Here is a 24,537-nt window from a genome sequence, read left to right on the forward strand (position 1 = left end):
TGTTCCCGGGACGTTCCCGGCGCTCGCAGCCCCGCTCGGCCCGGCCCGTTGGCTGTTCTCTGTCGCCACCCCGCGGTCACGGCGGGCAGCGCAGCCGGTCCCGCCCCGCGGGCAGCAGCGGCCGCGGCGCCGCCGAAACCTCGGGAAAAATTCGGAATTCGGGGAAAACGCGGCCGCTCTGGACGTGCTGAGGCCCCTGAAGCCCCGACAGCGCCGGGCTGGAGCGGAAGCACTGACAGCATCTCCGGTTGTACCGGGTTTGAAGAAGGGCCAGCAAACACCGGCAGCGCCGCGGGTTCGCAGCGCTGCGAGCACAACGCGGGCTGTGATCCATCAAAGGCACCATTCCTACAGAAATCCCGTCTCCACTCGCTCGTCTGACACTGCTGAGAAGGGCTTCTGTAAGAATCGCAATAATTCTTTTAATACGGTAAAACAAATAATGCGATGAAATATTTAATTTCCACCTCTAACGTATTTTTGCTTGTTAGCATATATTGAAACCAGTCTTTCCTGGGTTTTGTTGTTTTAGGGTTTCGGGAATTTAAAATAGGAATTGGCTGTATTAAAGTGGAAATGGTACTAAAGCAGGTACAATCCCAAATTATCGATTATGTATAAACATAAACTATATGATACAAGATCAATTAAGACTTTTAGAAATTCTTCCTCATAAGTATCAAGGCAGAGATTCAGGAATCTACATCTGATCACATTTAGTGATGAGATTCCAACCTCTTACACCACTTTACATGTTAGCAGCAAAGGAAATGCAGCCTAAACTGAATATCAAGCATGCAAACAAAAAGCTTTTTTCCCACTAAAAACGGCCTCTGTGCTGTTTTCCATGGATTTGCCTGATTTCCCAGGGAATCCCAGGTGATGCAGGGCTGACTCCAGGGTCAGGATCCACACGCCTGAGCTCCCACCCACACTCCCTGACTGGGGCAGGGCTCCAGCTGAACGAGGGTTTCTGCCTCAGTTTACCTTGCCTGGGAGACAAGAGCTGCTCTGAAGTCTCTCACAGGGATGTGTCTACTCTGAAAGTTTCTAAAACCAGTAACAAAATGGATATTTGTATTTGTTTTTACTCCTTTTGTTTCTACAGAGAGACTACAGTTGGACAGAGAATGACTTACGCTTCAAACCCGTTGAACTCCTCATTTCCATCATCTACCAAATTCTTATTTCCTCCTTATTTCAAAAAGCTCAGCTCTGCTGAAGAACACAGTGCAGAATTTGATGTACAAACCTTTCTTGACAGTGATAATATAAAAAAAACCCAGAGGAATAAATTGGTCTGATGAACACAGTGAAAAACATTATGGCTTTTTACAGCAAATGCTGCTTCCCGTGGGATGAGAAGGGAGGGTGCTCCTGAAGAGGCTCCTCATCCCCACCAGGGCTGCCTGCTGCCACCTCGTGCTCCAGACCCCCAAAAGTGGGATGGATCCTGCCCTGTCCTCTGTCTCCCCTTCTCCTGACACCTCCCAGCCACATTAAAGGGACATTAAAAAATAGAAAAGGATACACAAAAGCTGTTTTGTGTTTTCCTTGTCAGGCTGTTTCATACAGCAGCCTGGTTCTGTTTGTGTTACACCCCGTAAAACAGAGCCAAACCCAGAATTTGATGTTAAAATCCAAAAAAAGGAGGATGCTGACAACATGGAATGTGCTTTTCCTTCTTGGCTTTTGTATAAAGATTCCTATGCTACCTCCACCCCAAACTCAAAACCACCCAGAATTCAGGTAAGCAGCCCTTTGGTGAGGACACAGTGCTGCAAGAAAAGGAAAGGAACCCCCAATTCCCTAAATTTTAAAGAATAACTGTCAGCAATGAAGATCAATATAAATATAAAAGATTAATACTTCACATTTATATTGTACTTTGCGTTTTAAAAGCCCCTGACAACCACGAGGCCCCAAATGGCCAAGGGCCACATTTTCACTCAAATCCATGAGGGTTTGTGGCACAAATATTGGAATATTGATCCTCCAGCAACAGCAGGAATGGTGAATATTGCTGCAAAACCATTTTATATAGGCAGGACCATATCCATGAACTGACTGATTATCACAATTGCCCCAGAAAACAACTGCAGTCCTCTCTTTAATCAAATCCCATTTATTTTGCCTGGTCTGGCTTCCAGGGTTGGCTTTTCAGGGTGGATTTTTTGGTTGCTTTGTTTTTACTCCTAAGTGGGGTGGCCTTTAAAAATCTTTGTAGACCAAGGCTCACTCCAGCTCTGAGTATCTGCCAGACAGATACACCAATCTGGATTGTGGAATAAAGACATTCTAGATTTTCAAATAAAGGAAAAGGGAATTCTGATTTATCGTCTTGCAGGGATTCAACACATGAAAAAGTAAAACTCAGGGGAAAAAAAATTACAACCTACTTGCCCTTATGTCTGCATTTAAAACTTTCTATTCTACAAGCTTGCATCTCATATAAAAATATGGCCACGTAAAAGAGAAAATAAAAAAAATAAATTTTATTATGTTCTCTTGACCACCAATTTTCTCCTAGTAGGAAAAGAGACTGCTACCTATTTTCCATAAAAAAACCTTTGTAGCAGTCCCAGAGGAAAAGTCAAAAGTTTGACTTGAAAAACGGAGCTACTTCAAAAGCATTGTCAAACAGAGGTGAAGGTTTCTTAAAAATGCATAAATTAAAGTGTGGTGTATTCATAAATATCTCTGTAACTTTACACAGTTTATTCGTAAGCAAGGTGCACATTTAGGGGAGCTACAGAATTGCTGTAAAACTAACTTAAATAAAGTAGAAAATCGATTTGTTTATTAGCTCCTGTTTGGACTCTGTGTGTGTGTGTGAAAAATGAAAGAAAAATGGAGAGTTTTTTTCAATAATAAAAAGGGAGTTGCACTGCAGGGCCCCTAAAGCTTGTGAAAAATTAAACTCGACGGATTCAAACTGTCCTATTTCCACTTCAAAAGAGAAGAGGCACTGAGCTCTTCCCAACTTATCTTCAAACGCCCAGCACCCTAGAAAGTTTCTTTAAAAAAAATAAAGTCTCTAGTTCCCCCAAGCACTGTACCCGTTACTGTAGCTGCTGTCTCTCCCTCTTCTAATTATACCCATGTGAGTCTATTAATCAACTTGTAAATTATTTAGAGAGCCATGCGCTGTCTTCAGCCAGTACAAACACACTGCATGCAAAGGCTTGCTGAAAACCAATGGAGCTCCCAAAGGGTCTCTGCAATGTTCAGACAGCTTGCAGCTCGCCAGTACAGCACTCTTAAAAACAAGAAATAACACTGAGCTTACCCCCTCAGATATCAAGATTTACTCGTCCTTTCAACTCGGAAAGTCTCGGCGAGTTTTTAACAAAGAGGAGCTGCTCTATTGTCAAATCTGTGTTTCAGGCTCAGTGATGAGAATATTAATTTGATGTCAAAAAAAAAAACAAAACAAAAAAACCCAAAAAAACCAAAAAAACCAAACCAAAACAAACCCACCCCGAACACAGCAAAGTGTTTTCAGTGAGACTGTGATCACAATCACCAGGGGACCCCAACTTTCAAAAAGCACCCCTTTAAAACCACTTCAATTTAAAATAAGGGGAGATCTGTGTTTGTACAAGTAATAGTTTTTATTAGAAAACAGGAGAAATTAGGGAATTCCAGATTTTACCCCCTACGTGCAGACTGCCATTGGGGACAGCTTCAGATATTACAACTTAAAAAAAAATAAAATAGAAAAAGGAAGAGGAAAAAACCAACACAGATTGTGTGTGTTCAGCTCTAACAGGCTGCAAACAGTGCAACGTTCTGTGTGTTCTGTGAATCAGTTCTCTTACCTCCTGAATCTTCATTTTGGTGGGAAAAAATCCAATCACCCAAACTAATAGTAGTTCTCCCAGCTGAAAAGCAGAATCTTACTGGTTTGGGAGTGGTTTTTTTGTTTGTTTTTTTTTTCCCTTCATGCTGCTTTCCTGTCATCTCACTTTTCTTGGCTCTATTTATTACAGCCTCACAAACAGATATATTAATTAGCAGTGATCACTCCATGATATTTCACCACAAAAACTGGACAATGACATGCAGATTCCAACTGACTGATAACCTTCCCTGCCTTTGTGATGCCCCCAAAATGCTTCTGCTTGTCCTTTCATTAATACAATGCAAACACCTCAAGGGGCAACCACCAGGGATATTTAGGTGGGGAAATCAAAAATGCTTTCTGCATTTTTTTTTTTGTTCTCCCAGGGTATCAAATTCTGACAGACATCTTTAAGGTGGTGAACAAAGATCATGCAGATGGAACTTTTAATTAGTGTTTGCCCATGTTTTCAGTGAAACATGTCCAGCTCTCCTCAGAATTGGAGCAACCTGAGGACAGGAATTCTGTTTGAAGGTCTCCTTCAGGCCTGTGGGGTCTCAGCTGTCCAGGGGAAGGCCAAGTCTATGGAACTGCCTCCTCAGAACACTTCAGAAGGAATCAAACCAAATAAATTAATTTATGGCACTTGTCTTGCTGCCTGTGGGAGGGTTCTGGCCACTGCACTCACCTCTTACTCCATTTCTTCCCAGGCTATCCAAGCAAATGGTGTGTGCTGAATTTAGCATTATTGACCAAGAGTTAATCTAACTGTGTTAGGGACCAGAAGATTGGCCTTAGACTCCAATGTTGGTGATTTTCTGCCCAGAGTATAGTTAACAATAACTACCCAGTACTCAGTGAAACCACAACACCCTAAAGGAACAATCTCTGCATTTCAGACTGGTTGTCCAAAGCTTTCAGGCAGAAAGCTGTCAGGTTACTGAACTTATCACCAATAATGCATTTTTCAATATCTAGTGTGCACCTATTGTAGACTAGAATGTTCTGGGAATTAAAAGATTAATGGGCTCAAAAATATCTATGCTGCCTTCATTAAGTGAAATAAATCACCATATACAAAACATCAGAAAATACAGACAGTGGGAATACTGGGTTGCCTTTTGGGGTGAATAACAGAATTGTCTGGGCTGTTGCTGAAATACATGAAGCAGGAGTAGAGGAAAAACAGCACAAAGAATGTGGATGAATCCTAAAGCCATGAAGAGATGTGGGTTAGCCAAGCAGAACTGGAGCAGAACAGGCAGTGGGCAGCCTCAGTAACTCAATAATGAGTCAGGCAGGGCTTTGAGCTCTTACAGACCACAACACGCCCTGTTGGCACATCTTAAATGACTAATTGCATGCAATCAGTGGTGTCCACAAGAAGGGAAACACACTGAGATCAGTCCCCTGGGGGAGCATTTTAAGAATATATGAGGCATGTCCTCAAGCTTTTATGGCACTGCTTTCATTTTGACAAGTAATGATTGGAGAACAACATTTTTCCTGGTCTGCCTTTGGTTCCCTTGCTCTGTGCCAATGTCACCCACAGGAACAGCTGAGCCTCTAAACAACCAGAAATGCAATGAAAAGGTTGAAGTTCTAATTGCTTTTCCACTTACAACACTGTCTGCTATTGGCTACGCTGAGTTTTTGCAAGTGAGATTTTCTGCAAACTGACTGCAATCAATCATAGCAGGAGAATATTTCCCCTGTTTTAACCTGGGCTGCAGCAAGAGAGCAAAGATGCAAAGATTCTTTGCCCACCTTTCCTCTTCCTGTGTTATTCCATTTTCTCCAAGCCTCTTGTGAGGGCAGTAATGAATTCTTGTTAGTGTTTACTAATGTAAATTCATTCTTTGTTATCCCTGGGAGAGGAGGATTAGCAAAATGACAGAACTTATTATTTCTGGTTTTGCTGGATGATACTTATCTTTATTCAGCCCTTAATTTTGTGCTGTGTCCCACCAAATAAAATATATATGTGCATATCAGCAAATCTAAGGGAAAATTTTTAGCATAATGCACAGAAATATAGTTATAATCCTTATTAATATTCAGAAGTGTTGTACAGCTTTATCTGTGCATGCTGTATTAAAAAAATTAATCTAAATCTGAAATAATTTCTAATTTGGAGGAAGAAAGGAAATACAACTTCAATTTCATTTTCCTGAAATGAAAGCAGCTCCCTTGGACTAAGGATGTGCATATTTTTAGGACTGGCTAAAAATTATGATCTGTGCAATTATTTTACTCTACTGGGAATGCATCGCCTTTAAGGAACTTTAATGGTTAAGATGAAGTTTATAAAACACACAAAGAACATTTTAGTAAAGGAATCTCTTAGAGGAGCTATCTTGGAATAAACAGATCATCCAAACTCCCATCTCAGCCATAACTGAAATTTAGAGAGTGAGGTATTTACAGTCCTCCTCTCACCAGAGATGAGCAGACAGTGAAATTACAGCATTCACATAAGATTCTGAAATTAATGGATACCATGAAAGACAGGCCTAGAGCTTAGAAAGGATCTCCACGTGGGAGTTAAAGTGCATCAAAACCAGCCCCAGTTAGGTCAGGAAGGAATTATTGCCACACCTGGAGACCCTGAGTCCCTGCACACCATACCCTGACATCTCCTCCCTTTGAGTTAAATGCCTATTCTGGGAATCTCTAATTCAGAACATCCTCTCCTAGATCTCTGTGCCCATTCCAGAAGACCCAAATTTTCTCTGTCAGGCTGCAGAGATTGTCAGGAAGGAATTATTGCCACACCTGGAGACCCTGAGTCCCCTGCACACCACACTCTGACATCTCCTCCCTTTGAGTTAAATGCCTATTCTGGGAATCTCTAATTCAGAAAATCCTCTCCTAGATCTCTGTGCCCATTCCAGAGGACCCAAATTTTCTCTGTCAGGCTGCAGAGATTGTCAGGAAGGAATTATTGCCACACCTGGAGACCCTGAGTCCCCTGCACACCATACCCTGACATCTCCTCCCTTTGAGTTAAATGCCTATTCTGGGAATCTCTAATTCAGAAAATCCTCTCCTAGATCTCTGTGCCCATTCCAGAGGACCCAAATTTTCTCTGTCAGGCTGCAGAGATTGTCAGGAAGGAATTATTGCCACACCTGGAGACCCTGAGTCCCTGCACACCACACTCTGACATCTCCTCCCTTTGAGTTAAATGCCTATTCTGGGAATCTCTAATTCAGAAAATCCTCTCCTAGATCTCTGTGCCCATTCCAGAAGACCCAAATTTTCTCTGTCAGGCTGCAGAGATTCCTGCTGCCCATCCTTAAGCCCCCACAGCAGCTCCCAGCAGCAGGGTGCCTGCTATGACTGCACTGAGCTGGGGAGTGAATCAGGAATAAATGCAATCCATGCACTGGAGATGGAGTTCAGAGATAAAATCCCTGTGCCTTGATAAAGTGCCTGACAGAGGGATGGCACCCCCAAAGCTCCAGGCTGCCAAAGATCTTTTGGAAAGGCCTGGAAAAGTCCTGAATCTCTGGTATCAAGGGAAGCTCAGCTAATTTTAAAGGCTCGTGTTTCAGAACTGTGTAATTCAGCCCCAGAATTAAACTGTTGTGCAAAAAACAAAGCAGATTTTCAAGCTTTTCACCTTGCCAAATACATTTCTTTGCTAAAAATAAAGGACAACAAAGATTTCCTCTTTGCTCTGGGGGGCTTTGCTCAAAATTCCATTAATACTGAAGTTTAACTGAGATTTTCCCATCTTCAGCAGGATTGTCTCCTGGTGTTTGTACCACTGGAAACCATTTGGGTTGTTGACAGAAACAGCACAGGAAGTTCCTCTTCCAGGCCACTGCAATTTGGCAAAATAAACATTCTTCCACCCTCCTGCAACACGACTTCTCCTCTTTAATTGCAGATATTCTCTGATTTCCAATACCCACAGCATTTATGATTTATCTGAAATCCCTGCAGAACCTTCCAGAAGCAAAGTATACCAAACATTCATGTGGCAGTGCCCTCTCACAACCAAAAATGCTGGTAGAAATGGAGTACAAAGAAACTTTAATTTAAGAAATATTTACGTGAAAGTAGAGGAAACTATGGTAGCATTCTAAAAGTAAACATCCAAATAAAAAATGAAACACAAATATTATTGTGCTTTGAAAGCAGTTTGACAAAATAGCGTGCTTTAAAAACAGTTTGAGCTGATTCCAGAATTCTTATTTAGATTTAGAGATTAAAACATGGAATTCAGATTTCAGAATGTGCACAAGAAATCTGAATTTCACTGGAACATTGAATATTTGCTTTGTGGATATAAAAAAAACTCCTTAGAAATCTAAATTCTGTTATGCAGTGCTACAAATCCCATGAAATAAATGGAATTAATTGACCTTCAGGCTACTCTGAATAGAATCTGACCAACAAAAAATCACTCAGTATTTGGTTTTTGCTACAAATTTGTAACTCCAGTGTAATGAGACAACAACGTGCCCTACCTGGGCATCCACTGTCAATGTAAGGCTTAATGAGTTCTCCAAGTTTTGTGTTGTCTGCAACAGCTTCCTTTAGCAGTTGCCCACAGCAAACTAACAGGAAGGAAGAACAAAAAAGACACAAGGTTAAATTTTAAAAAGGAAGCAACAAAGAAAAGAAAAGAACCCAGAAGCTGCATACTTGAATAAGGTCACTGAATAAAATAAAAGTTGTATGTTTTTTGAGTTTGCTGTTAGGGGTTTTGTTGGGATTTTTTGGCCAAGCAGAGTGAAAAGCAAGGAGATTGAGAATATAGAATGAAAAAAAAAAAATATTTGGCAAAGAACATATTAAAAATGGAGAGAATTATATTAAGCAAATATATTTCTGAAATAACAACTCAAGGGATTGCTAGTGGCTTTCACTTTTTATAAACTTGTAATTACTGAATAAAGTTCCAGCTGCTGAACAGCATCTGAACCACGCTGCTGGAGGTGCAGCATAATGCTCAGCTCAGGAAGGGCCTCCCTGGATCATTTAATGATCATGTAAGGATTACATTTAAAAAACTCTGCTAATGCAATATTATCATTGATTTCAAACACACAGAGAACACCAGGAGATGCAGATTTCAGGTTTGAGCCAGGAGAGCTGTACATGAAATATTCGTGTTTTGGGCTGCCCAGGTGAGGGAGGGAACCAAGACATGGAGAGGTCACACAGCAGCAGAAATCCTGGTTACAACTCCAATTATTTTTGGTAAAAATATTAGCTAGAGGTCCCCCTGGAGATTATTCAATTAATAATCCTAAATTGATTCCTTTCTTCCTGGAATCAATAGCACTGACAGGAACTGCCTTTGATGGGAGAATATGGAGCCCTTAAATCAGTTTATTGCTGTTAATCACACTGCCAGGCAACAGGAGTGTTCCTGGGACAAAGCTGATCAAATTCAATGTTTAAGTGACAATTTGAACAATCACCAGTTGTCCTGGAGAAGCAAATTCATATTCATAATAAATAGTGTAAAAAAACAAAACAGAAATCAGTGCACAGACCCCAATTTAAGACACCTAATAAGACCACACCTAAATTCAATCCAATTCATGAGACAATTTAAATATAGATTTAAATTTTTGAGCCTGAGCTTCAAGCCCAATGGCCTAATAGAAATGAAGTGTATACTGAATATTATTCAGAAAAATGATGGTCTTCCAACTCTGTATTAAATACTTAATTCTTCTAATATTTGGTTTACAGAATACTTAAAATAAAATTCAACATATAGATAAAGCACTGGTAATGATGTTTAATAAAAAGAGATGCAACTCTCTCATATTGCAGTTACTTTAGGAAAAAAAAATGCAAATTTTGACCTAGATGGAACACTATGAAACCTGCAGTTTTAGGAAAAAAGATGAAAAAAAATTCAAAAGGACAAGAACAAAATAATTTTAATATATTCAAGCATGTTTTGTTTTCTTTAAGCCAATTACACAATTAATAATAATACAGCTTTGAAAAAATCTACAAATATTTAGTTTCTCATATGAGTGTTTAAAATACAGCAATGGCACAATAACTGACAGCAGAAATATTCTATCAAAACTGCATTTTGCTTAGCTAAGATTATGTGACTAATCAGCAAATTTTACAGCTACCAGACATTTATTCAAAACAATTTATGGTTACTCCACTGTTAGAAGAACATAGAAAATATTGCACTGATCCTATCACCAAGCTGCACTTTTATATACAGAACTTTTTCACATTTAAATGTTAATCATGAACAAGTCCCATGTAGAACTTTTTGGATTTCCTTTACAGAAGAAAGGAACTTTAAGTAATTCCTTCATTTTCTCACACATTACTTGAGCTGTGCAGAGCCTGAGACCTCACTAAAGTTCAGAGTGAATTCTGTTTTAAAAGAATTCTGCCCCAATTTTGGTCAGAGAGCTGAAACTGAAATCATTACTCATGATCCACTGATCCACAGAAGAATTCAGAGCAATGCAGGAGTCTAACAATAGAAAAATACAGATGTAAAAGGTATAAAAAATGATGAAATGATAACTAAAAAAAAAAACATCAGAGCTGGTTTGCCACAGCATATATACTTAGTTTACACTTCTTCATTCAAATACTTTTCACTCCCTTCAAAAAATTGACATCCACAGCAATGGACAAAGAGAGACATTTTATAAGTAAGAAAAATAAATGATCAAAGAGAGAGAAAGGGGGAATTGAGCAAAGTGCATGTTTACTGAGAACTTACTGTTGATAACATCATATTTCTGAGCTATCAGTGCTGCCTGCAGGCTCTTCCCACTGCCTGGGGGGCCCAGAAAGAGAATCCGGGGTGTAAAGGGGGCATCAGATCTGTGCCTGGTTTGGACAAAGGCAAGGACTGCGACAGGGGAGAAAAGCAAAAAATACAGGTTTTAACCCATTGCTTAAAAAAAAATTATATAATCATTGATTAACTATTATCTTCTTTAAAGGAAATGTTGGTCCTGGTTTATTTTATCATTGAAACATCCATTCTGCACCCAAAATCAGGACACTGACAGAAAATTGTCCTATCAGCAATTTACTCTGAGAGGCATTTTAGAAATCTCACTATCATTACACTCCTCTTTCTTTCATCAGTGCCTGTCAAACCATTTTAAAGAGCAGATTCAATTAATAATTGCTCTCTTACCATGTTGTTTTTAGCAGAAGTAATTTTTGCTTGATAGCTACAATTTTACCATGCAAATTATAGAAGGCTGTAATTACATTTAATACTTTCTGCAGTTTCTGAACAAATATTTAAGTGTAAAAACTTGAGATGTTAAATTAATGACATTTATCCAGCTGTGTGTGATTAAGACTCCTAATTACAATATTACAGACTTGTAGCACAGTGTGTCATGACACTGCTCAGCCTTGACAACACAGAACTGAGTGTGGACGTTTTGTTCTTTTACCCATCCTTTTTTGTGTAACTTGTAAAGAATATTTGAGCTTCTCTGCCCGATTCCACTCATTTGCTGGACACCATCCTCCTTAATTTTGCTTCAAGCAGGAAATAGCACCTTCAGGTCACCCTGCAGGTTTGGAAAGACCAGGGGACATGTGAAGCATCACCAGCATTGCCACATTACAGAGACCTGGACTTTGTTGCAATCCCAAAAAAACACCTGAGAAATCACCAGGAAGCCAAAAAATGTCACAGCATTGGCAGTGAGGATAAATTGGGATTTTATTTGGACATAGCTGTGCCCATCTGATGGCTGAGAATGCCATGGAAGGGAGTAGATCAAGCCATGTAAGTTTTCCAGGCATCAGAAAAATGCCAAAATGAAACTTTTTGGCACTGATCCCACCTGCCATGGCTGGCCACGAGCAAAGCAGCAAGGACACATGTGCACAGGCTCTGATTCCCCTGGGATTGCAGTGGATACAACCAAAGGGGAGCCCAGACGAGCTGCAGCCTCTCTCAGTTTTTGTGAGATCTTCAGTTCCAATAAAAGACTCTAAAGAGTCTTTGTAATAAAAATAAAAAAAAAAAAAAAAAAAGAATTTTAGGCTAAGGAATTGGACAAGCTTAAGCATGAGTGTTTGTATGAGCTTTATTAAAACAGCACAAAAGGATTGGTGGGGAACATCCTGAGGATCAGGATTTTAGGGGCCATTGTCAACACATTGCTCTGATGCTTTGGTATGATTAGAAAATCTTTTCTAATAAAGAAGCACCTCCAGCAAATTCAAATTTCTACATAGGAGCCCTAAGTATTGAGAAACTAAAACTGCAGCCACATGGGATTGTCTCCATCTCTTCCTGCAGAGCTGGAATCCTGCATTGGGTGTCACTTCCCACATTAGGGCAGCAGCAACTGCATTCAAGTTCACAACATCTTATAATTGTGTGAAAAAACCCACAATACTGCTCATATTTATGAGAAATCTCCTCTTTAAAAAAAAATGTTAGCTGAGGCAATAAAAATCTAAACAAAAAACCTGGAAAATCCTACCAGAAAACAGTGTTTGCTGACACCCTGAGTATCAGCTACCCAAGCAGTGCTCCAGTTATTCTGAACATTTTCCACAACCCAGTGTATTGAAAAGCACAAACATTACAGGCAAAGCACCCTGCTTACAAATGATGCTTAATTTGCAGTAAATAACCAAGTTAATTAGGAGTAATGATCCCCTAGACAGTCTCCACATCTAATTATTCTTTAAAAAAAATCTGGCTGCTTGATGCACTGCAGAAAAAAGATCTAGAGAGGATTTTTTCATTCCAGTTTTCAATTTATCTCACTACATTATTAATTAATAATAATTAATATTCAGGCACTCACATTTTTATTTACAATTCAAGGCATGAATTCTTTATGAATGATGATATGAACTTTTAAATTTAATTAAGTAATTTAGAGGTAATTAATGTGGAAATTCAGCATATAAACTTCCTACTTGTTTATCTTAAAAGTGCAGCACTTGTTATTAAAAAAAAAAGACCTTTTTGAGATGCAAAATTACTGGGATATAAGAGCTCATCTGCAGACTGACAGCTACAAAGTACATCAGTTGGTCTTTCTGGCAGTTTCCTTATTCTCTTCTAGAAGGATCAACATTAAAAGTCAGACTGCATTACAGTCAAGCAAAGGCAAACAAGAAGTGATGAACAGGAAAGCTCCCAGCACAAACAGCTTTGAAACAATGAAATGTTTACTCCTCCTTGTTGCTCTCAGACTTTGGAAGGTACTGGCCCTTTGGGAGATGAACAATTGAGCCACAGGGCTCCCTTTTAGAAGAGACACTCACAGAAATGATGGTGACATTTGCTCTACTGAGTCAGCTCCTCCTTGGCAGGACTGGGAGCTAAGAATTTCCTGTTATCTGCACTTATTCCAGTAAAATAATTACCAGGAACAGCCCAAATGCTGCTCTAGAGAGAGCACAAGTCAGCTGGGAGCCATCTGTGTTGCCTAATGCCACAAACTGACTCCACCAGCCAGGAACTACTCCTCAAACAGGACTTTCTCCACTTGCCACAAAGCACATTTTTACCCTGGGAGAGAACATCCACGGAGGGCTGGTCTGCGTTGATGGATTTCAGAACTTTCTGGTAGATGTGGAAAATATCTGGGAAGTTCCTGTGATATTCCAGCAGCTTCTTGGACACCTCCTGCTCAGAGAGATCTTCTGGTTTCACCAACCTCTGCTGCACCAGGGGATCACTTGGCCAGTCAAAGGTTGTGTGGAAAACCTCTACAGGGAACAGGGTTAGGAGCTAAGAGCATGATTTAGTTAAGAATGTCCCTCTTAATTCCACTCCTCAAAACATCCAACCTGATTTTTTTGTTGAGCAATGTCAGGATTTTATCTCGTGATGGATGATTGATGATAAAATTCAACAGACAATACAGAGCTGAGTCTATTTTACAGCTTATTTAATAGAAATTCTTTTATTTAACCTAATGAGGATTATTTTATTTAACTTAAAAGCATCCTTGCACCTCAGAAATGAAGCAGGACCTAGCAGAGATGCACAGCAAAATGATAAACTCATATGGACAGATCTAACCTTTAAATATTCTGTACTGCCATAGTCCACTGTTTGCAGCTTCAATACTGAGCTTTTTATTTCCCTGTATTTTATTGGCACTGAAAATAATGCAATGTCAACAAATACCACTTCCAAAAAGCTGAAATTTATAATTACAGATTCCTACAAGTTGTTAAATTAATCCCATTTAAATTTTAACCCCATCAGTAGTACTACAACGTTTCTGAGACCAAGCACACTGCAGTCTGCAGGGGGGGTCAGGAACAAATATACTGCACCTTGTGTGAGGGGATCCAGCCTTTTCCCACCACTCCTCTCAATCAGCACAGTGTCTGAGGCATAGAGCATAACTAGGCAACAAAAAGGGAAAAAAAAGAAAAAATTTAAAAGTGCAGCTCTTGTTAATTATTTGCTTTGTTCCCTGTAACTGTTCAGACGTATCCTAATATTAAAGGTGGCTGTATTAATCTTGAGCACATTTGCCTCATTCTTGTTTCCCAGCATTATCCCTGTAAATATTTTACTTCATTTTAATCAGAATTTTGCTTCACCTACTAAACAATACAGTGGGATAAAATACCCATGAATCCAGTACCCATGGGCACTAACTGTCCCCATTATCCAAAAAACATCACCAGCAGCAATAAAAAATTGTCTCTGGAGCATCAGACAGAAGTTCCCACTGAGAACTCAAGACTGATTCTCTTCTACACCACAAACATTACTTTTTACCCAGGTTCTTTGGTGGTGACACCAGTGAAACTGATTTCTTTTTTTATAACCTCACAGAAAAGTGTTCAAACTTGATTAGAAAGCATCAAAAGAGGAAGAACCTGTCAGTTCCCTGGGTTGCTTTTGGCTAATCATCCTTGCAGTTAAACACTGTAATTTAATTACTATTTTCAGTGCATTTGATTACAGATTTCAAACAAGTTCTTTTTATGACTTTCTTCTCTGTATTAAATGGCTTTTTCAGGCACTTTTCTCCCTATTAAGGTACTCACACACAGTAAATCTCATCTCCTCTCAATCTTCTTTTTGATTAACTAGACAGGCTGAGCTGTAAGATTCTCATTCAGGTCTTGGTGGCACAGATATAATTGTGAGCAAAACTCAACTTCAGATGTTATTAGGTATATTAAAAATACATGCAAGTACTAGACATTAAACATTTTTGCCTAACTCTACTGCAGTCATTCTGAGTTCTTCATTAACAGTTGAATATCATCCAAATCAAATCCAAAGTGACAATTGAAGTTGGATAAATTCTGTTCACTGTGCACTGGCAAGTTCTGCATTTATCATTTCACATTGCATTCCATACAACTGCAGTAATTTTTTATATTCTAAATAGGTTTTTTAATTTGGGACAAGTGGCTTCTCCTGTATGGCAAGGGCAGCTGTCAAGATCTGTAAAACATTCCTCCCAAAACCAGCCAGAATCCAGCCCCACTCTGAAAGGTCAAGCTTAAAATCATCATGTTTCCACTTCACTTGGTGAAATTCACATTCCCTAATTCAACAGAAGCATAAATTTGTGTTTAGCAAATGAGGAACTGGTTTAGTATGAGAATAAAAACTGATTTTTAGAGATGGAAGTCAGGAGCAAAGCTCCTTGTAGCTGCTCCAAACCACTTGGTGTAGGGTCTGGAATTTACAGAGCTCTGATGTGGAAGGAGAAAAGGTTGTGAAAGACAGGGCTTAAAGTTTCCCAGGTTACCTCAGGCTTTCAACCCTACTGAAATATTCTGCTGTCTGGTGACTGTCTCCAGCATTGGTATTGAATTTATTGAGGATTTTTTGAGACAAACCCTTCTAGTGTTTACTCCTGGATGTGATCACACACAAGCCTTGTACTGCTTACCAACATGCCTAGGAAAAATGCCAGATGATTGCAGCATCCATGCCTGCTCCTGGTTTTCAGGGAAGCCTTCCAAAACCCATCCCTATTGAACAAAAACATGAAACAGTTATTGATCTTGGAAGATAAAAAAGAAAACCAAAATTCATACTAAATCTCAGTGCTGTTTACACAAAAATTACCTCATTCTGATCCCTCCACAGCACAGTATTTCTCATGGATGCTTGTGAGATAAGAAAGCAAACATGGAGCACTGATATTTTTGTGAAATGCATGCACTGATTCCATTGCCACGCAGCAATGGGAACTTATGAATCGTAGCAATGATTTTTTTTTTTCATGTTTCAATCTTAAAACTAAAACCAAACCAGCTTCTATATTGAATAAAAAACCCAAAACAATTTCTACAGTTTTGAAATATTCAAAAGGATACCAGCCCACACTGTGTATATATGTATATATGTATATATATAAAAAAGGAGTTAAACAAATCTAAAGACAGATTTAATGCCAAGAATACTGAGGAAAATATGCATGCTTTCATTATTTTCTTAAATTATACAGGAAAACTCACAGTAATGGAACCAGTGCTCCCAGAGCTAATGAAGCAACAGAGCAAAAGAAAGAAAAAAGAAAAAAGAGCTTTTTGCTCCCTTAAGTCCTTGTTATAGCCAGCTAAGTGTTGGATTGAGCATCTTTAAAAAAACATTTACAGATCTGTGAAATACCGACGGAGAGCTGCAGCCTCACTCAGTTTTTGTCTGATGCAGTATTTGAAATCTAATCCACTTCCCAGGCTCACACCTGAACCTCCTGAACTCTCCCTAATTTATCTTTTAGTTGCCTGAGCACACAAGTCCTTGCTGTTCTATCCCACCCCTCAAAATAACTTTGTGATACCGCAGCAGATCTGAGAGCCATTTTCTCTGTGCTGAAATAAAGGAGATATTTTAATATTGCATTAGCTGGCAATCATTATCCTCTCCCATATAAATGTGGTGCTCTGTCAGTGTGGGGTCCAAAGGTTCTCCAAGTATTTCAGGGAAATCTATCTCCAGGACTTCTGTGGGAGGGAATGGGCCATTCCAATTACACAAGAAAATAGAGCAGACTATTTAAAATTCCTTAATTAGCTTGGTTTCAGGAACATGTCATCCTGCTCACAGATGTAGAAAATATGAGACTCAAGTAACTGCAAGCAGTTTTTGCCACTCCCAGTGTTTGCTCTGCCAAATTAGAATGAACCACTGGCTAAGGTCACACAGGTGCTGAGAAATCAATTTATCCCTTGGGACTTGCAGAAGGCAAAGCTGAACAGTGTTTGTAGTGCTATGCCAGGAACTTCAGCACTAGTTTGGAATATACTGTGTACAAAACACACATATATATAGGCCCGGATCTTCTAGGGAGAAATGGCATCTGAGGTGCAAATAAATCGATGCCAATTTACACAGACTACAAATCTGGCTTATTTTCTCCACTCTGAATGCAACATGTTTGGAAACTATAACAAAAAAAAAAAAGAAAAAAAAAAACCAACCTAAAAACCACCCCACAAAACCTGAAGTCACTACTGCTTATGGCTCAAATCACAAAGTGCAACAGGCAGTAAAAACAATACTGTAACAATCCACAATCCATGCTTTTAATAATCCACAACAAACTTCAAGAGGTTTACACACAAATTTCAAAGGCCCTTAAAACAGGCAATAAGCAATTTTATAGCAAAAAGTTTGGGCTATTTAAGAAAACAAAGCTCAATAAATAGCTCCCTGCAGAAAACATATTTAAGGCATTAAACAAATACAAAATCAACACACAGTACAAAAAACACTGAGCATTTTGGAGCTGATTTCCAAAGGTCTCCGAGTTGCAGGGTATCAGTCAGTCCCTAATTAGAATATATTATCCATCTACTTGACACTTCAGTGAAATGTCTATTCCAGCACAGAGCTGCAGCTTTGTTCAGAACAGGTTTATTGATATTCTGCTGCATTCCCTCTCCATACCCCCAGTGGCTCGGTTCTGTTTTATCACACATCAAAAAGGCCGTATGCTCAGGGCACCCCATGCACAGCTCGGAGCTGGAGGTCTGAACAGCTGCAAGTAGTGTGGTATCACAGGAGGGACAAGCTCCAAGCAGATGTCACAGATAAAATAAAAAAAAAATTCAAAAAAAAGGGAAAAAAAAAAAAAGAGTGAAAAGGGAGTGTGACTTGGGAACGGAACGAGAGGAAGCAAGACACAGAAGAGCAAGACCTGACTTAAAATATGCCTATCATGCTTTATGCAAACACTGGTCTTTTTTTTGCCCTCTTGACTGTCATTAAAGTGTAATTAGTAACTTCACATGGTAAATTTGTTTCTTTAGAGAAGCCATGTATTTTTTGTTCTTGGTAGCAGTAACCTTCTATCCAGGTACGGATTGCATCTTATCAGGCCAAGGGTGGAACAAAGGCTAAAAGTGAGAAATTCCACGGTGCCTGCACTCTGTGGCCACTGCTCCCTCTCTTCCAGCTGGGAACTTTCCTCGTGTCCCACATGAGCCCTGCAAACAGAGATTCTGCTGCTGCCTTAATGCCAGGTGAGCTGCTCCTTGGAGACCCAGGCCACGCTGAAAAATCAGCAGCAAGGAAGCACTTTCAAAGCCATCCCTCTCCTCTCCAAATTCAGGAATCTGGAGAAAAGGAAATGCTGAAGGTCATTCCCAAATGTTCATCTTCCTGCTTTGCTGGCAGTTCTCTCAGCTATGATACCAAGCCTACAGACTTTCACACTTTCTGCCATAATAATAATGACTTGGGTATTCAAGTTCCCTCCTGTTATTTGACCTGTACATCCTCCATATTTTTTTTAATTACCAAATCCAAAATTGACACTGCCTTTGAATAAAGAAAAAGAAACAGCAGAAAGAAAGAATGCTGAATTATGTGGCACATCAGAAAAAAATCTCAGCTAGAAGCACAAAGGTCATGAATACAGCTGGTTTTAGGAAAACAAGCAATCACAACAGTTTTTCCACATTATTATTCAGTGGTTTTGAATAAGTATTACATGGTTTTCATTCCCAAAGAAGGAGGTCAGAAAATAACACACACAACAAAAAAAAATATATATCAGTAATAGCTTTGCCAGTATGGATGTAAAATTCTGGAGATTTTCAGAGCACAGCAGACTGAGGAGTGCAGTAGAAATACTGACAACCCAGCTCTTGCAGCCCATCAACATGAGCAGTATGGATGATGGAAAATGCTCAAACCTTGCCAAATTTCCCATTAGAAAAGAATCTCTTATGCCCCACAAGTCCTGTCAGTGAAGTAAGGTGCAAAGATGTTTTAAAAATTTCCTTTTTTCCTCAGAAAACAGAAAATGTGGTGAATGGGCAGATTCTCTCCCTGGATAAATCTTTGTACCATCACTTTCTTTGCAAGGAGTTTCACATAGAAAATATTATTACCTTTAGCTACCAAGGTAAAACCAAAACAACCAATCAAGGTAAAACCAAACAGGAAAAAATCAGGTAAAACCAAACAGAACCAATCAAGGTAAAACACAACAGAGCCAATCAAGGTAAAACCAAACAGGACAAATTGGGTAAAACCAAACAGGACAAATCAGGTAAAACCAAACAGAGCCATTTTTCTCTTTGCCTTCCCTTTCAAGGGCAACCACAAAAAACCACCAATCTCAAGTCATTTTGCCACCCTGTGAATCACTGGCCTAAGCTTCGTTTCTAAAGATCTTAACCCTTCCAGCTCTTCCCCAAACACATCCTGAGCAATCTGTGCCTTTCTCCAGAACCCCAGCAGTCAGAGGGGCTGCAGCCAAGCTGTGCTAACCCTGCAAGATGAAAATTCTGTGTATCAGCCTCACGAGTGCCAGGCTCTAACATAATGTCTGCAATAAGTTTCCTGTGTGTGCTGCAAGACCTCCCCACCTGATCCTGACTAGGTTTGTGTTACAAGAACACATAACACAGGGCCTCAGCAGAGCTGTTGATCAATAAAAATGCTCTCCTTAGAGAATGCCAGTGGCATCTATAAACCTGAGAGTGTCAAAACAACGGCACAGAAAATCCTGTATTCCTGCTGTCGGTGGGATGAAAGCTGTACAATTAATGCCAAGCCAATGACACCACAAGGAGAAATAAAACAAACAGCTGGTGGTACTGTGGTCCAACATGCTGCTCCTAATCTATGAACATTTCCAATGAAAACATGCTGACTCATGTTTTGAAAGAAATGGCATAAATCTAGTCAGTGATGTAAAAACCCTCCAGCATTAATTCTGTTTTGAGTTACACATGGAAAATATTACACTTAAAATGCATAGATCCCCTTTCAGAGGAGAAAATACTTTGTGGTCACTTTGTGTGTATCTATCTATTAATGTAAAGATTTTTAATAAACATCACACCTTTAAAAAACAAATCCTATATTTTTCCTAAAACCAGTTGAAACCTCAGCTGGGTTGATACATCCACTCCATTTTTGCTGAATGTCAGGGAAGCTTTATAAAGGTTTTTTTCCCCTCCTGGTTCTGTAAGACACCCAGCACTGATTCAGTGCTGATGGTGATAACAACAGGAACATAAAATGCAGGCAGGACCCTGCAGCTGTTGGCATTTTAACCACCTTGTCACCTTACTCATACATGACCTAATACTTAAAATAACTCGCTGAGGGATCCTTCCCTCATTATTAACAGAACTAAAGCCATGCCAACAATTATAGAAAGCACAGGGAAAAAAAAAGATGGAAAATAAGGTGGATGCAGCCTGTGGAGAGTGATGGATTTTGCTTGTACACTGAGAGTAAAACTCACTTTAACAAACACTGGGAAAAGTAGCTGCTGAAAACATATGTTCTTTTAATCAGAGAAAGAGACCTATTTGAAAAAATAAGATTTTTGAGAGGTTTTAGAGCTCTTGTTTACAAAGTAACTGAAAATACCACACAAATGAACAAGACAGTATACAACATGGAGTTTTAAGCAGGTTCTCTTGCCAGCTGAAAGGCCTAGATCCTGTGTGGATTTATTACAAATAAAAAAATACATTGAGTGCTACCAGCTACAAACAAATACATGGAGTGCTGTAATGTGCAACATAAGTAACTATAATGAGTTAAAATGAAGTAAAATAACTCAGCTAAAAATACCTTCAAGGAAAACCAGACACACCCATATAATTCAAGCACAGTGAACAGCAATACAAAAGTTTAATTCTACTTTGCAAATTCAACATTAATAGGTCAATTATAGAGTAAGATCTCCAGTGTTTTATGAAGAAAAGTTGATACCATTTAGGATTTCTACAAATCCTTTTACTTTTTCTTTCTAAGGATCAAAAAAATCATTGTTTCAGTCTCTCAGATGATGAAACACGGAGGAAGAGGCCACAGATTTGAACACAACTAAACCTATTTCAGTTGCCTCTTTGTGTATGCTAAGAGTGAAAATATTAATTATTACCCAGAAGACAATATATTCAAACGCAGCGTTTCCTAACACGGGAAGAAAAAAGAGACACAATGAGAAATAAATAAAACTGAACTTAGTAACGTTAAGCCTCCTTTCCTCAAGAAGAGCCAAAACCTTAACAATATTGATTTCTATCTATTTTCTGTTTATCTTTTTTGTCCACTCCATCTCTGCCAGTTGCCCCAGGCAATCAACAAAGCTCTGCTTGTTCAGCCTTTGATCATCTCCGTGCTGGAAGATTAGCATATGCATACTCTCATCCTCCCCTTTATCCTGTTAATAAAGCTCCAAACTCCCTCCGCTGATGTTCAAGAAAGCAACCGGCTCGGGAGCCCCGATGATTTGCCCCCATTCCCTGCTCTGCACAGGACTTGGAATGCTAAATACCAGGCAGGAGTTGTGTAAGTGCTTATCCAGCTCCTCTGAGGAGCAATTCTTACTTGTTTGATGCAGTCCACGTTTGACAGACGTTCCTGGATCAGATTGGCCCAAAGCGCGTTGGGAATTTTCTAAAGAAAGAACAAAAAAGATTAAAAAAAAAAAAAAAAAAAAGGGGCTGAATATTCACAATTGAGTTCAAAAGGAATTTTACCATGCAGGCACGTTGTGGTTAAAGGTGAAGTGAGATGTTTTCTTGGAAATAAAGAAATAAATAATTCTGTGCGAGTCCCGGGTCATTAACATGAGTTAATGACAAAGAGTTAATAAGGGCACAAAAATCAGTGTTAAAGGGAAGCTGAGCACAGAGCATGAATATCCATGGGGGTTTTGCACACTGAAACAGAGGCAGTGCCAAGTTCTGCACACTGACACACACATTGGACATCAGACCTGCAAAGGGATCCAGGAGAACATCACATTCACAAAGCATCCTTTGAACCACAAGGATCTGGCCCTTGACTGCTCCATGGGACAGAGGGCTCAGCATCAGGGCCACAACAGAGCCTCAGACACTGAGCAAACAACACAGAGAACCTGATTTTCAGGAGATTTGTTTCATACCTTCAAGTAACTCGCATCATCCAAAAGGTTTATTTAAAATATATTTTACAGTTGAACTTATTTTATTTTTAAATGCTGTGAAATGGGATGGAAACTGCATCTGCCAATATTTTTAAAGTGCTGTTTAGTTCTGTGACTGCTGCTTTGCCCATCTCTAGATATGTTTTGTAAGAAGATATTTGCTATGTGTCAGAAGAACAAAGTTACTATACAGATCAGCACCCCTCAACATTTCTTCCATTGTATTTGGTTTCCTAACAAGAAATCAGCAATACTCTCCTTTCCTTCTAGTAAGAATTTGCTCCACTATCTTGTTGATTTAGGCTTTCATTATAGGCTGAACTTGGTTAAACTCTGAGTTAGCCAGTTTAAATCAAAGTCTAAACTTCTGTCCATGCAGCTCATAACAGCCATTAATCACTTCACTAAATGCCTTTCTTATTCATTCTGTCATTATTGGTAAAATGAATACTCAGGAAAAAAGCCAACCTGCAATCAGATTCTCTACCTCCCAATTAAAATAAATTATCTTTCACTTAACAATGTGAGCTTGACTCTCTGTTTCCTTTAGTTCCATATCCTGTGGCTTCTGATGTCTTTTTCCTAACCACTTTGAAGGGTATAAACCTAAAAAGGAGTATTTCTGTAAGCTGGGAGAGGTGAATAGGGCAGGAATCAGATGCTTGTCTGGGTTCAAGATAATATTTTAACATATTTTTGCAATCTACATATTTTTTCCAATCTACATATTTTTCCGATCTAATTGCCACTAATTTTTAATAATTAGGCAATTGTCTTTTAACAAGACAATTAATTACATTACTGATCAACTAATCCTGGGACTCACAGCATCTGGAAAAAAATATTCTTTGGAGCAACTCTTTGAACTTCAATTCATACAAGAAAATCTGGCTGATGATGTGGAAAGATTTCATAAAATCATCTTCATTAGATGATGAAACAATTTCCCAAGGAGTGGTGGAAATGGTCCCACAGGAGGCACTTGGAAGGAGGATGGAGAAAGTGCTCCAGAGCACAGAGCAGAGCCCAGGTGGCCCAGGCAAGGCAGGGCTTGCTTTTGTTTATCCCTTTTGTCCCCAGCTCTCAGTGCCTCTCCTCACATCAGCCGTGCAGGAGACAGCACTGGAGCAGGTAGCAGAGCAGGAGGGAAGGGAATTGCTGGGTTTGTTGAGAGCCAGCAGGTCCCCAGGGTGCTTTGTCAGAGCCTCCTGCAGCCCCTCGCTGCTGGAAGCTGTCACCTTGCAAAGGGGCACCACGCTGCTCCCAGGGCCAGCCAGGTTCTGCCTGCTCCTTTCATGTGTCATGTCAAACCAGGCTGCACGCTGCTGGGGGCTGCTCTGCTGAGCCTTGCCAAACCCATGGAAACCAAATTTATCCTCGCTTCTCTCCGTGCAGTGCTGCTCTTACTCCTGCTTTTGGAGCGGGGTTTGTTGCACAAAAACAACCAAGGACACACATTCAGGTGTTTCAGCTCTTTCTGCTCTCTGTGGCTCAATTCCAGTCTCATTTCCCGGGCAGTTTTTCCTCCACTGAGCAGTGGCCTACAAAATAATTTTCAATGGGTTGCTTGCAGAATGCTTAATTATTCCATTAGAAATCAGGAGTTCTGGTGCATATCAGGCAGCCCATTTAGAATTCGTCTCTCATAAACACATAAATATATTGTGAGCCTGGGAGATGGGACTGCACTTCCCAGTGACACACATTTAGTAACAGCCAAACCACACCTTACCCACAGAGCTGCCCCAACATCCAGTCCAGGTAAAGGAAAAACTGCTGTGGGATTTTGGTCATGTTCAGACCACTTTTCTACCCACGCTGGTTTAATCACTATTTCCGTATTTGCTGAAAAACTATACCCACTGATGATTAATTTTAAATAGTACATGTTATTTCAGGAACATCATACTTCAATTTCCATTCCTGATCTACTCAGAGTTATATTTCATTCCCCTTTCATAAAATTCCCATACTTTTTTTGTAGGGCAGCTTTTTCTGTAGACATTTTTCTTGGAAATTTTGGATAATTTGCTCTGAAAACAGCTGCATCTAAAAAATTCTGTCTTCTCTAAATTGGCACCTTGGAGAGAACAGCAACCAAGTTTGAAGAAATTTACTTTAGGATCCTGAGTATAATGAATGTTTAGATTTAGTTTGTTCAGATAAATACACATAAAAGGCTTGTCTTTTTTGGATACACAAACCTGGAACAGTTTCTTTTTGTTCCTCCAGAGTGGCTTACCCTGGAATAGATTGGAATGCTGACCATGCATAGTTAAGGATGCCTTGGATTTATTTTTCTCTCTTATTTTATTT

General features: G+C 39.5%; 1 protein-coding gene across 2 annotated transcripts in view; it reads right to left on the bottom strand.

The window, feature by feature from the left end:
* AK8 (adenylate kinase 8) overlaps positions 1-24,537 on the bottom strand; it is a 65,445-nt gene that overhangs the window by 31,199 nt on the left and 9,709 nt on the right. For both annotated transcript variants that reach the window (XM_021543541.2, XM_021543542.2), the window contains 6 exons: positions 21,639-21,707; positions 15,721-15,802; positions 14,135-14,206; positions 13,358-13,558; positions 10,575-10,706; positions 8,323-8,412 (listed from right to left, as the gene is read on the bottom strand). In XM_021543541.2, coding sequence (XP_021399216.2) covers positions 8,323-8,412; positions 10,575-10,706; positions 13,358-13,558; positions 14,135-14,206; positions 15,721-15,802; positions 21,639-21,707 — 646 coding nt within the window. The remainder of the gene's footprint in view (positions 1-8,322; positions 8,413-10,574; positions 10,707-13,357; positions 13,559-14,134; positions 14,207-15,720; positions 15,803-21,638; positions 21,708-24,537) is intronic.

Source organism: Lonchura striata, chromosome 22, assembly GCF_046129695.1.
Source record: "Lonchura striata isolate bLonStr1 chromosome 22, bLonStr1.mat, whole genome shotgun sequence".
Taxonomy (NCBI): domain Eukaryota; kingdom Metazoa; phylum Chordata; class Aves; order Passeriformes; family Estrildidae; genus Lonchura; species Lonchura striata.